The 17,025-nt window shown below is 32.1% G+C and overlaps 1 protein-coding gene across 1 annotated transcript in view; it reads right to left on the bottom strand.

The window, feature by feature from the left end:
• Positions 1 to 2,474: 2,474 nt before the first annotated feature.
• Positions 2,475 to 17,025, bottom strand: part of LOC117104391 (D-aminoacyl-tRNA deacylase 1-like) — a 48,947-nt gene continuing 34,396 nt past the window's right edge. The window contains exons 8-9 of the mRNA XM_033245214.1: positions 4,372 to 4,542; positions 2,475 to 3,812 (exon numbers count right to left, since the gene is read on the bottom strand). Coding sequence (XP_033101105.1) covers positions 4,411 to 4,542 — 132 coding nt within the window. The 3' untranslated portion in view covers positions 2,475 to 3,812; positions 4,372 to 4,410. The remainder of the gene's footprint in view (positions 3,813 to 4,371; positions 4,543 to 17,025) is intronic.

Here is a 17,025-nt window from a genome sequence, read left to right as displayed (position 1 = left end):
TCAATTCATTAGTAGCGCAATATAAAACATGTTCTTTTAACGTGCATATGATTCTAGGGCGGTTCATCTGAAGTATTGACTTTTTGTACACTGTGAATGCAAATGGAAGTAGTTTTTCTCATAAATATAAAGAATCGTTGCCTTTTTAACCTGTAATTATTTTACTGATGTGAATAAATTGAATAAAATGTTGACAATGCATAGAATGGCAGTGATGAATAATTGAGAGAGCAGAATCCACTTTTCTACTGAGAACACATTTACTGTACATCAAAACTAGATCAATTCAAAGTTTATCTTTGAAATAAAATCTACATGAAGGCTTCTTTATTGACTATTGAATAATGTTTAATAATGTTAATACACACACACTGTGAGGATACATTTAAATGGAACACCACTTTTATAAAATTTACAAGAATCTGCATGGAAAGACAATTACTTCGCATAATCATATGTCTCACAACACATCATTCAACAATGTTTTAAACTTAAAGATGTATTGTCCCATGCAAAAAAAAAAAAAAAAAAAAAAAAAATCCATAAAAATTATTTTGAAATTAGCTCATTTTGAAGTAGCATAAAAATTTAACATAGAAAACAGTGTATTTAAAAAATGTTTAGTTTTACCCATAAGGTTACACTTTCAGTGTCCAGTCACCATTCACTGGAAGTGTTTTATTATTTGTATTATCATTAACCAGTATAAAAATCAGGAAATACATTTTTTAATTTCAATAATTTCTATGCTCATGTTAATAATTTATATGTTGCTGCAAAATAAGAATTAATTTTAAAATTATTTTTTTACGAATTTTTTTTGGTCATTTTCAGGTGGCAATACACCTAATAAAAATATCTAATATAATAATGTATCTAGTTAAAAAAATGTTTGTGTTTGTTATGTACTTTCATTATTTATATATTTTATCCTTTTGATGTACAGTATATAGCTTTTACAACCATTTCTTGCTATGTAAAACTTTAAGATATATTATATAATCAACAAAAGTCATAGCAATCTTATAAAAATGATTACGAATGTAACAGTCACATCATAAATTTAACCATTTTAGAGCAATTGTCTATTAATCAGAGAAAACTTCCATTTTACGTGAATCATAGATCATAATCAAAGGTGAAACAACATCCAGCTTAAGATTCAAAAGTTAATAAACGATCATGATTTTTACCATCAATAATGTACAATTGCTAATTTACTACAGCTGTCTAATTTACTTTCCACAAATATTGGAGAAATTAGCCTTTTTAAAGACCTAACTCATGCCAGAAACTCAGGGCCTAGGACCCAGGCAAGACTGTTTACAGTGTGCCCTAAATTTCTGTATTCATTGTCAAGTACAAGTAGCGAATTTTGGTAGAAGTACAATCACGCTTCTGCTTTCAGATGTTTAGTAGTGGATTTATAACAACCAATCATTACCTAGTACAAATTAATGTTTGCACCACTGAGTTGAATTAAGTGGGACCTTCTATACTCGATAAAACATTGTTATGAGACCATGCAGATTCAGATTGTTTCGACTTAAAGATTTCAGATTCTGTTTCAGATGTTTAGTAGTGGATTTATAATAACAACCAATCATTACCTAGTACAAATTAATGTTTGCACCACTGAGTTGAATTAAGTGGGACCTTCTATACTCGATAAAACATTGTTATGAGACCATGCAGATTCTGATTGTTTCGACTTGAAGATTTCAGATTCTGCTTTCAGGTGTTTATTAGTAGATTTATAATAATAACCAATCCTTACCTAGTACAAATTAATGTTTGCACCACCGAGTTGAATTAAGTGGGACCTTCTATACTTGATAAAACATTGTTATGAGACCATGCAGAATCAGATTGTTTCGGCTTTAAGAAAAAACTTTTGGTACTGGTACGGGCATTTAAAATGCGCCTCTTCCTTGAGGTTATAAAGCGCAGTTCTTTTCCCTGGTCATTGGGTCCACATGCTTTAAGTGTTGCTGCTGGTAATCAGTGCAGGAGCAGGCAACCCCACCAGGTTCCCATCTATACTCCTGGCTGGAGAAAAGCAATGCAGATAAAGCGCCTTGCTCAGGGACACAAGCAAAATGCACACCGAGGAATTGAAACCCCGATCTCGAGGTTGGGAAACCAAACCGCTCCTGCTGTGCCAAACTGCTTCATAAGCATTTGCTCCGTTACAGGAATTGAAAACAGTTACAGTCATAGGCGTAGATCCCAGGGGGATGGGGGATATATCCCCCAATATTTGACAAGGGGGGATGGTCCATTGTATCATCCCCCACAATATTTTGACTATGTATGGGATAAAATGGAGCTTTACACACTTCAAAAGACTGTCACAAAATTAATTTGCAATGTCTTATGCGCTTACAAAGATGAAAATTAGCATAATGTATTAATGTTGATAACAAAATTATTTTATCTGGTACCAATCTAAGCTCTTCTTTCCGTAGATGTTAGATGTGCTTGCAAAGCAAGCCACATTTTCACACTGAAGGGTGTGTACGACATCAGTAATTTTATGTCAATTCCCAAAATTTTCAATCATCCCCCCAAATGAAAAATACTTTTCTACGCCACTGACAGTTACAGTTTCTAAAAAGGTGTAACTCTCAGTGTCTCAAAAATAAATAAATAATAAGAACTTTGCAGCACCGGTGTACTTTGCATCTTTAGTGAATACTGTACATGTATTCATTTTAGATTTTTTTGAATTACTGCAAGAATTATCTCAGATGGGTCAAAACTCTTCTTGGAATTTCTATGTTGTAAAAAGAGCATCAATAAAATTAATGTCAAATGCTAGTATTTTCGTAAGTACTTAATGCATTGCTATCAGGATCTGTTGTAAGTATTCATAAAATATGACATAAAGACATGTTTGAAACATTAACCTTGACATTTTCTATATATTGTACTGTTTTATCAAGTCAGATGCGATATCATAATCATTGAAATCCCTTATCTAGTAAATAACCCTTATCTGTTATATGCTGCTATAGTCTTGAAATATGACAAGGAAAAGCTACAGAATGCATACACTGAATTAAGCCCAGTTAGCTTTAAAGACAGGCCTTCAGAGACAAAAATAGCATTTGGTATGTTGTACAACTGATTTTCTAAGACACAACAAGGGTGTTTGACAAAAAAACTTAGGAATTAATGGGATACAGATCTCTGAATAAAAAAAAAAAAACTGGGTGAAAATGTGGAAAAAAGGGTGATTAGGCCCTCTCTTTTCCCCAGTTTTTAAATATTTAAAAATTTGTATCTCATTAATTGTTCCCAAGTTTTATGTCAAATACCACTTTTATGTCTTAGAAAAATGAGTTGTACAGGTAGGCACAACATATCAAGTAATGATTTTCCTCTGGGGCCTGGCTTTAACATTAGCAGAGAAAGAATAAAACAAACATGATTGGTTTTTTGTGACCTGAATTTACACTTAGTCATGACACCTTCACTAAACTACAATAGTCACATGTAAACACATATATCTGGATATAATTGAATAGTTTGCATCAAAGTAATTCCAGTTAATAGAGTATTTATAATCCAGTTAACTGGATTAAATTTTGTTGTCAATTAAGCAGTTGACTTCAAACAAAAAAGATATCAGTCAGGTGTTACCGTACTGTGTTTGTCATCCCTTTCTTTCCTGAATATAATCATTGCACTCTGGAATATTTGTATGTTGCATTGGTAAACGTGGTCTAGGTAGGCAGGGGGAGGCTGGCAATGCATACGACAATACAATTGAGCAAACTGTCTTTGTATTTCAATGCCAACTATATGCACTGAAGATGGGAAGAGAGAGAAAAAAAATACATAACTATAATATGAAATAGAAGAAAAAGAATATATAAATAAATAAATAAATATATGTAAAATGAACAAGCATAATATATAAAACAGAAAAAAATAACATATAAATAAATAAGTATATGTAAACAAAAAAAATATGCTATCTATAAATCAGGAAATTAATCAAATAGATACCTGCATTTTGAATAAAAAAATTTTTTTTAAATTTTGCAATTCCTTTTTTCTGTTTATTTTTGTACTGTTTTGTGATTATCTACTACAAAGCTTTACTGGTTTAACATAACATATTTATTAGTTTTGGTAGGCCTACTTTAATTGTGGTCTCCAAGAGCATCCAATAGAAAATCATTGTTAAAAGTGATGCTTGATTTACGGTGTCTGTAATTTCATTTGCTGATGTTTGGATACCCTAACAGATATGAGGTGGCCAACAGTTAGTGTGTTATATTTTATAGTGTTTCAAATATAATATTGAATTGTGTGTTTCATCTGGTTTCATAAAAAATGTTCTGTGGTATAAATTGTACTGACCAGATGAAGCCCATGCTGTATCTTGTTTATATTGAGGCTTCAGTCATCAACTTCAATTGTAGACTCTAACAGGTTTATAAGCTCATCCATTTGAGGGGTCATTGTTGCTATAGAAACGCTCCCACTACTTAAACTACGTGTATGGCCTTCTGCACCCTCTGGTCTGGTACACTAGAAGGTGGAAAATATAAAATCAATGATATCATAAATAACAATAATGACATTAATAATTATTATAGTAACATTAATAAACAATCATATTTTAAAAGGAATTCAGTGAAAAAAACTGTACTTTGATTATAGTAACTTTATATTTATATTTGTTTTTATAACATAATGTCATTTTGATGAAATCAAGCAAATAATATTTTACTGGCTAAATGTCAGTAAAGTTGCTGTGTGCTTCTGATAGACTCTTGCAGTAATTCCATGACCAACAATGCAAGCTTAAAGTGTTTAGAAACACAATCATATCAACTGTATTTATTTGATTGTAAATATATCCCACAGACTTTGTTACCCTTGAGTTACTATCTAACATAAAAATTCATACAGTTAAGCTTTCTATACTCAATTTTTGCCTTTGTAGAATACTGTACCCAACATGGCTGTTGTTTATCTACTATTTACATATATTCCCAGTTTCCTGATTTAGTCTGAAGGCCTTTGATATTTGGGGTATGGCAAATGGTTTTGAGTATCCAGGTATTTTCTCAAAACATAAATAGAACATTTACATCATACACACTAATCTATTATTCTGCTATGGTTTTTCAGTTCACCCTCCCATTCGAAACCACCTTTGGGCCTTCAAAATTTAGGGTGGCCTTGGGGTATGGTCTCCAGATTGAGGGTTAGCTTAGCCTCGATAGATAGAAGATTGTTATTTGGTTTTTGAAAAAGTGTTCTCGAATTAGAGGGGTCTCGGAATCAGAGGGATGCACTGTATTTCTATTCCGGGGAGCTCACTTGCATACCAACCAAACCGCAGCCACTTCAAGACATGAGACACTTGTGCTACCTATTTTACTGAAAATTCTTATGGACTTGAACTACCATTTACCCAAAAATCACACTGCGCTCTAAAAAATGACAGGTATTAAATGTGACTCAATAGTGCCAGAGAGGGCGCAATATTTACTGCTTCCTGATGGCAAAAAGTGTTCTGTCTGGTCGCTATCTTGTGGCTGTACCAAAGGTAGGCTTAGCAAAGGGGCTTACCGGCTTAGCACCCAGTCTAGCTTGAAATTCCCGCTAACACCGTGCGCAAAATTGTGACGTTTTTGCACAAGATGGGCCAGGGACTTCAACTACAAATTTCACCCCGGTTATTTCTCACACTTGTGCTACGAAGTCCTTGCAAGTATACGGCATGAATGCTGCAACTCCACCCATATTTCCCACACTTTTTCTATCAAGCCCTCGAAAATGTACCCCATAAATGAGGAGAACGAGTTTTGTCTCTTATACACATCTAGATGTGTATAAGAGACAGCACTACCTTCAATCTATTATTCAGTTTTGATTAAGGATAATTTCACTCAAAATTTTTTAACACCAAATGCTCAAAAAAACAAACCTGTACAAGACTATACTACTTTCGTCAAAATACAAAACTAAGCAAAGCTAAAAGTGTGCATAAAAGAAACTCAAAGACATGGCATCAATATGCCACAAAGTTTCAGTTATTGACAAGTTGATTAAAATGTGTTGGAAAAAGAATATTTTAAAAGCTTACAAGATTAATTGTAAGTCCCCATTTCTGTATAAATTTGGTCTTTTGACACATTCTATATAAATTGATAAAGATAAGTTTCTTCACTTGTTGTAAGTCAGTACCACAGTGCCATAGGGCATATGTATTACTTGTAAGTTCCCACTTCTGTATAAATTTGGTCTTTTGACACATTGTATATAAATTGATAAAGATCAGTTTTATTCACTTGCTGTAAGTCAGCAACACAGCGCCATAGGGCATATACTTTGTAAAGATGCGTGTATGTATTATATGTTATGTATGTGATGTACAGTATATGTATGCATGATAAACTTCATTAAAGGTCTATATTACTACTAGTATCAATAGCACTTGCTTCAGTATCTTTGCACTTTTGTAAATGAATCTATAGTTCTGAATGAACACATTATCCAGAGCCATTATTCCAATTTGATGGATGCATATAATTTTCCATTATCAAGAGCATAACAGATAATTTTGGGTGGATTTTTTTTTCCATCAAGATATCGGTCAATATAAAGCAGATTGGCTTTCAAAGTACCCTAACATCTGCTGTGTTCAATTCAATCAATAAGACTTTCAGATACAGTACCTTCGGCAATATTTTTACCAACTTAGACTTTGAAAAGTACTGTTATTATGTACAAATAGCCTGTGCAATTACTGTAAGTATAATTATTATTAGAAAGACAAACTATGAGGACTTGTTCTTAGTAAACATGACTAATGAGTGGAAATGTACTGTAGAATGATTAGAGAACATTTATTTCCGTAGTTGTGAAAGTTTTGGTAGTATGGGAAATGCTGAACACGAGTAACTGATACCGGTATTATAGAAATTGGGGAAAAGCCATGATCAGAGAACATGCTAATTACTGGTATGCTGTGAGATAACAACGAATGTAAACTATCCGTAAACAATCAGTACACTAATGGATAATTAGTGCAAAAAGAAGCGATTATTACAAAAAAAAAAAAAAAAAAAATTTTTGATTACTGTATGAAAAATGATTACAATACAAGATTTACAGTATGCCGGTAAGTGAATCAGATACTGAAAATTTTTTACTCATCATAAAAATTTATTTTATGAAAATTGCTTTCCTTGGGAAGATATAATATGTAGCTAAAACTAAATCAGCCTCAATTCTTTAAAATTTAATCAAACTGCAAAGGGACAATCAACAACCAAGTTTATATTTAGAGACTTGTGCTAGGATGGTGCCAGCAAGGGACAGAGAGAACTTAGGCTGCCTATTGGACAGGCTAATCCCTCGTCAGGCACAACATGTCAGACCAAACAAATATAGAAAATGTTTTACAAGTAATTTTCCAAAGATAATACATGTTAAACCTTTCAAAACAACTAAAAAATGACAAAAAATTGTTGAATATTTTAGCACCAGAAGCATATCCCCTTGAGCCCCCCCACCCACCAGACTTTCGATCCTGCATCCTGCTGGTCTATCTTCATCATCTATATTAATATGACTTTCATATGCTTTGCTTCTCATGTTTTTTTCGCCTACACAAACTACCCTACTGTGCTCCTAATCTCTTCTTAGTTTTTCTGTCAAACATGGTTAAAATGTTCTGATGGAAGACAAACACACTGAATAGATGAACTTCACTCTGTTAACTGCTTGGAGAAAGTATGAGAGCATTCCACACATTGCTTTAATGCAGCAAACTGTCCGTAAAATACTGTAATATCCTTTCTAGTTTGCTTGGGCCACTGTCTCTTTTGATATGTATCTTCTGAGTACTGGTCATCCGTGTATGTATGGTAATAATTGAGGATTTGTATAGAACATCAACAATTTAGCTAATGAATAATAACATGAAATAAATTAAAAATCAAATCTAAATATGAAAATAATATTAATAATAAATAAATGTGCGAGCTATTTGTGCAATGTGTCTTACAATTTCTCATTTTGCTGATTATAATAAAGACATTTTTTTATCTAGTATAGATTCAAGATCAAGATTCAAGATTTCTTTTATTTATCATATGTTTACAAGTTCCAATTTGTGAATGTTTTCATTCATCCGTTTAGTATTAAATTGTATTTAAATCAAAAACTGGAACTTACTATTAGGACAAAAAAATGTGTTGCCCTCCACGACCAACCAAAATTTTCCAAAAAATCTGGTTGGTATTTAAAAAAAAAATTGGTTCAAAGGTCTTCCATTCACTTAAGTACAAATTCAAGAAATACCACTTCCGAAATTGACATTAAAAACATAAAATCTAAAACAGACATGTATTTTTACCAAAATTGTGCCATAGATGCACAGCGTAAAATCGGTCGAATAGAAGGCATAATTTTGAGAACCATGCAACACCGAATCTCTAGCGCTGAGCTGTGAAGCCACGAACAGATCTAGGCCTAACCTATTCTTTACTGTGAATCAAACATCATCTTATTCATTACCGATGGTATGTTGGACAATAATAATAATCTTTCTTTAAATTGATTTATTTTACTTAAATTTATTTCAATATACACTTGGTTAGTGTCCGACCGACTGACCGACGATCTCGACTTTTTTCCATTTAAGGGCAACACAACAATCTTTTTTTTGGCCTTATTAACATTGAGTGTCGTTTCATCCAGCTTCTTCTTCAGGCAACTGACCAATTGGGTTGGTCACAAGTTAATAAAACACATGAAATTCATAGTGGTACACACACCCATAATTGTACACTGAATTTTGAAAGAAGTTAGCCTATACTGTATGCACTCAAGTAACTTGCCGGTGCTTTCACCGTTTTCCTCCAATTTTTTTAAATATTTAGAGTTTACTTTTATCTTGATTCAGGTACTTCTTTCAGTTAAATAAAGTGGTTGCATTTTGGAATGACTTCATTTTAACTCGCTAAGCAAATACTGGCGTTTATAGAACCCTATAATTCCAATGTGTTATGGCTTATGACAATAAAGAATATACTCTCCCTGGGAGAGGAGAACGAGTTTCAGTAGAATGGATCTAATTGACTAGTAATAGAACTCTTGATAACATGCAATATAAAACCAATGTAACATAATTAATATGATTTATTATTATAAATAATAATAATAACCATATATTAATTAAGTTAATTTTTTCATTAATTCCTTTACAATATGTAGTGCTTGTATATTCTAAATAAATCAATATTTGTTGCTTTGCAAGGAAGACTATAATGTAGGCATTGTGGAACTATAATCCGATGCACTATATACCTTTATAACAAATAGAAATTATCATACTCTCCCATGGAGAGGAGCATGTGATACAGGTAGCATGGATCTATACTAATAATATAACTCTTGATAATATGCACTATAAGGCCAACATAATTATTGATTTTTTTTAATCAATAACAATAATAACCATAAATGATCAATTTTATTTTTTTTTATTTTTTAAGTATGTATGTTTGTATTTCATTTAAAAAAAAATCCATATTTAATTGCTTTATTTGTATACTTTTATAGAATATCATACTCTCCCAGGGAGAGCAACAGGCTTCCTCAAAGCATTGTTCTAATTGACAATTCACGTATAAGACCAACATAACATAATCATTATTACTTTAACTATTATTAATTCCTTGTAAAGATTCACTGTCTGTATGTCCTAAAAAATTTATATATTAATTGCTTTTACTCGTATATCTAGTGTCTGTTATTATCTATTAATTGAAAATTATAATGAGAAGAAATTGTCCTTGACAATTGAAGACATATAACTCTGGTCATATTCTTTAAATAAACCTATAAATTGGTTGATAATCAATCAAATAAGGATGTTTGTATTGAAAGTCTGAAAATCATCACAAAAAAAAGAACGATTTGTTTGTGCCTCATTGGATGAAAATAATTACTTGGTTCTTGTAATCCTTGTTAATTTTTACCTCCACCAAGGAGGTCATTTATGCACTGCTGTCTCTGTCTGTTAGCAAGATTACGCAAAAACCTAATGAATTGGATCATCATAAAATTTAGCAGAATAATAATCACAAAAAGACAGTATTCAATTTTTTTCGGAAAAGGTCAAGGAAATTAAACTATTTACCCTCGAGCATAAAAGAAAATAATGGAAACACCCCTCCTATTCAGGTAGCACTCAATAAAATAACATACCTGAATAAGCTGGGCAATTCCATTATTTTCTTGAGGGTATGCTGCAGCTTCTCTCATCATACACAGCCTGCTTATTGTTGGTATTCAGGCACAAGGTGAAGGTATGCACTCTATAAAGTGACTGCTCTAGTTGTCTTTTTAATATAACTTTATTTTTGCCTGCCCTATAGCATCAGGTAGAACACATTTTACGCACCCAATAGTATCAAGGAAATGTTTGAAATTATAGCACTATTCTATAAATGAAAAATAAAAATCTATTACAAATGAGTTTTTGCAAGCTGTTCATTAATCAATATTATCAATAATGTTTCACATTTTTTTTCATTATAAAACTAATTATTTTTTTTCTTATACAGTCAGTCTTCATGTACTCAATGCAAGGTCAACATACATAATGCACTCTACAGTCAAAACCACTCATATTTTGTGGTTAAAAAAAGGAAATCCATATTTATTGTTTAGATATGAATTTGTAACGTAAACCTATTCAAATATATATTCAACCATGTAGTAAATTGCATGTTTTAAAGTTATTCAAGTTTTCTTTGACTATTTGTTCAAGCTCTTTGTTAGTTAAAATCAGCTATTAGTATTAATTCTATGTGTGATATATTGAGTGATAATATTTATTTTGATGTACACTTACAAAAGAGTGGTACACATTGAAAAAGAGTTCATAATTGTAACTGATGAGTACAATACAAAATAAATTAAGAAATTAGGAATCTAAACACAAAACTAAACTTTACTTCCTCCATCCTTGAAAAATATTTAATAATTCCTCCTCTAAACAAGATTTACCCGCTTTCTCCATAAGCGATAATATCCCTCTCTTATTTTCTAAACACTAAAGCTGCTGTAATAGTTGTTACCACTGATCTACTGCTAATGTCAAAATCTGTAATTAGTTGTGTTTGATTTGCCTGTGTTTGTGTGCTATTGCAAACCTATTAAGAAACTGATCAAGATTCAATATCTTATCTCATATAGCATGGAAAGATGCCAACCTACTTGTAGTTTCACATCAAACAAATTTTACTCCTAATAATGAGAGGGAGGCCATATTCGGCGTTTCGACCTTTATTGGGTCATCTTCAGGAATGAGAAAACTTTGACAGTGATTTTAAAAAAATGTTACAATATGCAAATGTAGGAGAAAACAAAGCTAGTTCACATGAAACAAATTATTTGTAAAATTAACTATCAGGTACAAGCTTACCAACATTAGCTAATTGATAGTTTTCTAGTTGCTGATAACTGTTTCTAGGAGTACAATGCTGTACTACTGTATGTTGTTCAAGGTTTTACACTTGACCATTGTATTGTGATGTTCAATGGTCAAGTACGATACTCATAATGCACAATCTGGCTCATAATGCACAATCTGGCTGATGAAGAACAAAAATGGCAGAATTATCCCATTAAAAGAGTGTTAAATCAAGACAGGGTTTCAGGTATTATATTCTTTCCCACCCTCATCATTCGTTTCATTTTCATATTTTTCCCCATCAGGATGGTTCATTCAAGAGGGCGAGGATTTAAAGTAGCTTTCAAGTGGCCCTTCCTGTAAGCAACCCTAACACCTGTATGAAACTAATGCTTTATACCTGCAATTGTAAATCAATGATCTGCAATTATTACGTGAGAAGAAGATTCAAGAGGGCACAACGTTTTCAAACAAGGGGTGTAACAATTTTAGTAAAGGCCAGGAGTTGAGGAGAAATTTTTCTTTTTCATTTTTTTCCCACATTTACTTTTCACTTCCATATTTATTTTGAATTTCATCATCATCATCATTATTACAATGATTTCTATCATCCCAAGTTTATCATTACATTTCTATCTTGATCATCATCATCATCACTATAATCATGCCATCTTCCTCATTCTCATCATCTCTGTTATCTCAGTATTTCTCATTATCAACACTGCCATCTCCATCTTCCTCTACATTATCTCATTAATCATCATTACAATGATCTTTATTATCAACATCATCACCACAATCTCTCTCCAAGCCAAATTTTTCATTATTAGCGCACTGACATCTCATTTTTTATCATTAAAATGATCTTCATCATCAACAACTTCACCATCTGCATCTTCCTCTACATCATCATTAAACTTAACTCCATCGTCAAAACCATATTCCTCACCATCACTCTACTGACAATTGATCTCCTATTTAAAAAAAAAAAACACCTTCCTCTTTATCACTAAACCACCTTCCTCTTTATCACAAAATCACCTTCCTCTTCATCACTGCAATGACAACTCATTCATCATTACAATGATCTTCATTTCCAACACCATCTCCATTTTCTTAACATCATCTTCATGTCTCTTGATATCTGTTGATAAAAAATTGAATGTCGATGTTTTATCTAAGTAATATCCATAAATCTACTTTGAATAACCTACAACACTACATCTAATGACTGCACATTAGATGTGAGAGCTGGTGATAGTGTTTTTGTTGTGTGCATGTGTTTTTTTTTTTCTATTATTATTCATTATTTTTTTTTTCTATCTCTATAAGGGCCACTTGGAGTAAGTTTAATAGCTGTAAGGGCAACCCTCACTACTGTAAATAAAGTATAATAATATAAAACAATAAAATAGTTTTTTTCAAATGTGTATAGATAATTTATACCAAACTAGACACAAGTTTATAGGTTCAAAAGTGACTACTACAATAGAAAATTATAATAAATCTTGACTTCACTATGTCAGAGTAGCTTTCAACATCATTTCCCCCTACTAATGTCATCTTATCTAATTATGTGACAAAAAATCTGAAATCCTACTTTGGTAGCATCAAAATTGTCACAATGTTGGTAATCTGTTAGTGCTAAAGAGAGATATGTCAAGAATAGCTGTTTTAAATGACGACAGACATCCGCCAAAATCTGTCTGATGATAATGTTTGATTTTGCTTTATCATGGGTTCACATTAGTTGAATGGGCATGTATCAGTGGCTGTATTTTAAGAATCAACATGGCACATGTTCTGTAGTAATTCTTACCTGGAAATTAGCTACAGGTTTTTACAAGACATGAAGGTTTCTTTATGGATTATTTTTTTTTGTGACAAGATACAAATGTTTTTCAAAACATTTCTTAAATATAACTGAGGTTGTATTTGCAACAAGAGCTAAATGTTTAATAAAAAGGTTGATCTAAAAATGAAAAAAAAAAAATACACCAGAAATGGGAAACAAATAAAAAACCTCATCTCTATGGCACTCCCAAAAAAACTTTCCAAAACAAACTGTACCTAAATCACTTTAAGAAAAAGTGTTTGAATGAGAAAGAATCGTTTTATCGTCATGTAGCTTTAGTTGCAACTTCAATTAGCAGTTTCAAATTAAGGTAATGACTATTTCCACGGCAACTAAAAATAAAGCTAACCATCATCTTAGCTAGATAATGTGGACAAACAAAACAACCGATATTACTCTTCAGCAGAAATTGGGAGATAGTTCTCTTAAAATAGTAAGTGAAATTTTGCTAACTAATTTAATGAAATTGAAATTTTCAACAACTTATACTATGTGATGACAATATTCAGCTTCTATCCTCTTCTAGGCCTGTTGTTATTTCATTAGCTGCAGTCAAAGGATAAGCAAGGCTACCACCTGAACCCTCCTTAGGAACCATCCTTTCAAAAAATTATAGTATATTCTTATGAATTTCTATTATAATTACAGTATATGTTGGAATTTTGCTGAAGTCTATAATTGAAAGCAAAACAAAAAAAAAAACCAAAAAAAAACCACCATTATGTAAACTTTACAGAAATGAGGCATGTTGTGGCAAAATGGCCACAAGGTGGCCAAATTGTAATAAAAAAATTAAGCGTAATCAGTATTTTCAGATATGTAGGCCTATTCTTAAAACTGAGGATTCATCCATTAAAATTATTACCAAATCTGCTTGCAAATTTCAAGTAAAGAAAGATCAATTAATAGAACTTCTGACTTTTTCTCAAACTGTGCTCTTGGTCTGAAATGGTATGACAACAAGAAGAATTCAGAAACATTTTATATTATGCATACATTACATCTATACCAAGTTTTACTACTGCTACTGTAATTGTTAATTACTACTGCAATAAAATTTCACTATCCTCATTGCAATTATTTCACCCTGGATATTGTTAACTGCCCTTTCCGCATGAAGTTTTATTTTTCACTTTTACTTTCATCTAGGCAATCATAAAACAGAATGTTAAAAGTCAAAATTGATTTTTGTTTACTTTCAAGTGAGGATTAAACCTAAACTAGTAAATCACAAGCAACATCAGATCCATTCTAAGCTGAATTTAGGAAAATTCTAATTTTCCTTAAAAGCTTATGGCGAAATGCCAGCAATTTCAATCCCTCCTCTATGATATAACTAAATGCATGTTTGATATTTACGACTCTTATAAAATTGAATTGTTTTGAAAAAGGATGTGTGAAAGCTGTGGAGAAGCAGATCTAATGTAAAAGTCTTATACAGTGCTTGTCTCTTAATCTTCTGCTGGAGGAATTATTAAGGATAAATGTGGCAAAGATAAGCCAAAGCGGTCTTCTCCACAAAAAAATTATTTTTGGTTATTAATAGAGTTAAGCAGTAAACTAAAAGTAATAAAATGGTGAAAGAATCATTTAAATCTGATATTTCATTATGACGTTACAAGCAATTAAAGATACATCTGTTTAAAGAACAGTATTGAGAAATGAGCTTTCAAAGTTCAACCACTTCTCATTCAGAGACCATCAACTAATAGTTAAAAAATGTTGTTTTAACTTTTTTTTTTAAATTTTATTTTTATTAACAATTGTCCAACAGGAACTCTTCATTCCCACTTACAGGCGAATATTGCAATAAACATCGAAAATATAATCAAAACTATAAAATCACAAGATTAACGTCAAAAATGGGGAAAATAACAACATAGCATGATGTAGAGATACATAAAGTTTAGATTAGTGCAATAAAATAGATTTTGAAAATTTTAACATTCCAACATGTTTTGGCCATTATCTCCGAAACACAATTTGCAAGGAGTGACTGGTTTGGCTTGTCTTCGCCACAAATACTGATTTAGCGCCATCAAAAATTAACTGTCAAAATCTAAATGATATTATTTAATGTATTCAGCATCTTTGCACATAAAACATGTGTGTGTATAGATTCTGTGAATGTATGTCCCAGTAGACCTGTATACTTTATCAATTGATTAACTTTACAGATTACAGACAGAGGTCCAAGCATCTAACAAAATTAAATTAATTTTTCCAAGATCCAAAAAGAGTTTTCAATGAAAATCTCGGAAACAGTTAAAAAACAGGTAGAAATATGGGCCATAACCACCCATTTTTCAATCCTTTCCACCAGCTGTTAGTGTTATATTTTCAAAAATATAATGTATCTCATTAACTGTTTCTGAGTTTTTTGTCAAACATCTTTTTGTGTTTAGAAAAATCAGCTGTACAGACATATAAAAATATTTTTTTCCTCCAAGGCCTGGCTTTAATTTGCATAATTCTCATGTATAATTATCACCAGAAGATGAGTAATTCAAATTTGAATGTCTACAACCTAGTCCGGTCTTATAAACTGGGATCTACAGTGCAAGAGGCAGGTACAGTACATTAACACAAACACTCAGCTAATATCTAACATTAATGCTTACACTCAGTTCATTAAAAATGCTATCACAGATTAATAATAATATTTATTTTGGCAAAAGCAAAGAAAGGTATGAACTCTAACAGAAATCTGCATTTACAGTGTTGCTCTTAGAGTGTTCAGTAAAATTACATTTTGCTGCGAATGACGTCAATCTCTATGAAAGATGGGCTCGAATATAATATTATGTAGTTTAGTAATCAGTGGGGAGTTTTTAAAGTAATCACTACCTTATCAATGTCTTAGCAGACATATCCTGCTATTGTGTCATCTGTCCTACTGACAGATTTTTCGAAAGTATTTGATTTTGATGATCACACAATTGCAATCCAACACCGTCAGATATGAATGCACCATCTGCTATGTTTCTTGGATTGCCAACTTTCTCTGTGATCTTGTTTATAATGTGAAGTGCAAGGCATTTTCACCTGACGAGGCTTTTAATGCTAGTGTGCCTCAGAGCACAAAATGGAACTCTTTTTCAGCAATCTTAAATTTTGCTTCTGGTAATAATGCTTTTGGAGCCATCCATCAATATAAATGCATTGATGATCTTAAGTTGAGATTGACCATGCATCTGTTTTTCCTAATAATGGTGGCTCTAAAAATATATTAAGGGTTAAGGTGTCTGATAGGGGTTCTGACAAATTCTGGCAAGCAAAGAATAGAGAAACTTTTAATGTATTACTGTATGTTTACCTCTGTTTTGGTCTGAAAAGTCAAGCCAACAAGGTGCTTGGCCTTTCCAACAGGGGCCTGACCTGTCCGATGGCCTTTCGAAGGCCCCCCCCCCCAATGCTAGTGCTGCAACTAATTTTCTAATCGCATTTCATGTCTTTCTGATTGTTTGGAACACAGCAACATGAGACTTTAATCCCATGAAATTATCTTATTTTGGAAAATCTAATTATTTTCTACTAACCTCCTACTCATAGTACAGCCATGTGGGTTCCATAAATTGTGTGATTATTGAATGTACTGAATGAACTAGAAATCTATACTGTAGTAGTGGAATTCAATACAGTTCAGTACAGTTGTCATTATGGAATGATGTGAACATGAACAGTAGCTACTAAAGCACCTCTTTATTCTCCTACCCTT

Source organism: Anneissia japonica, unplaced genomic scaffold (genome assembly GCF_011630105.1).
Source record: "Anneissia japonica isolate Jap-2015-1 unplaced genomic scaffold, ASM1163010v1 scaffold287818_len932483_cov186, whole genome shotgun sequence".
Taxonomy (NCBI): domain Eukaryota; kingdom Metazoa; phylum Echinodermata; class Crinoidea; order Comatulida; family Comatulidae; genus Anneissia; species Anneissia japonica.
The sequence above is the reverse complement of the archived record's forward strand: the minus strand, read 5'-3'. Positions and strand labels throughout refer to the sequence as shown.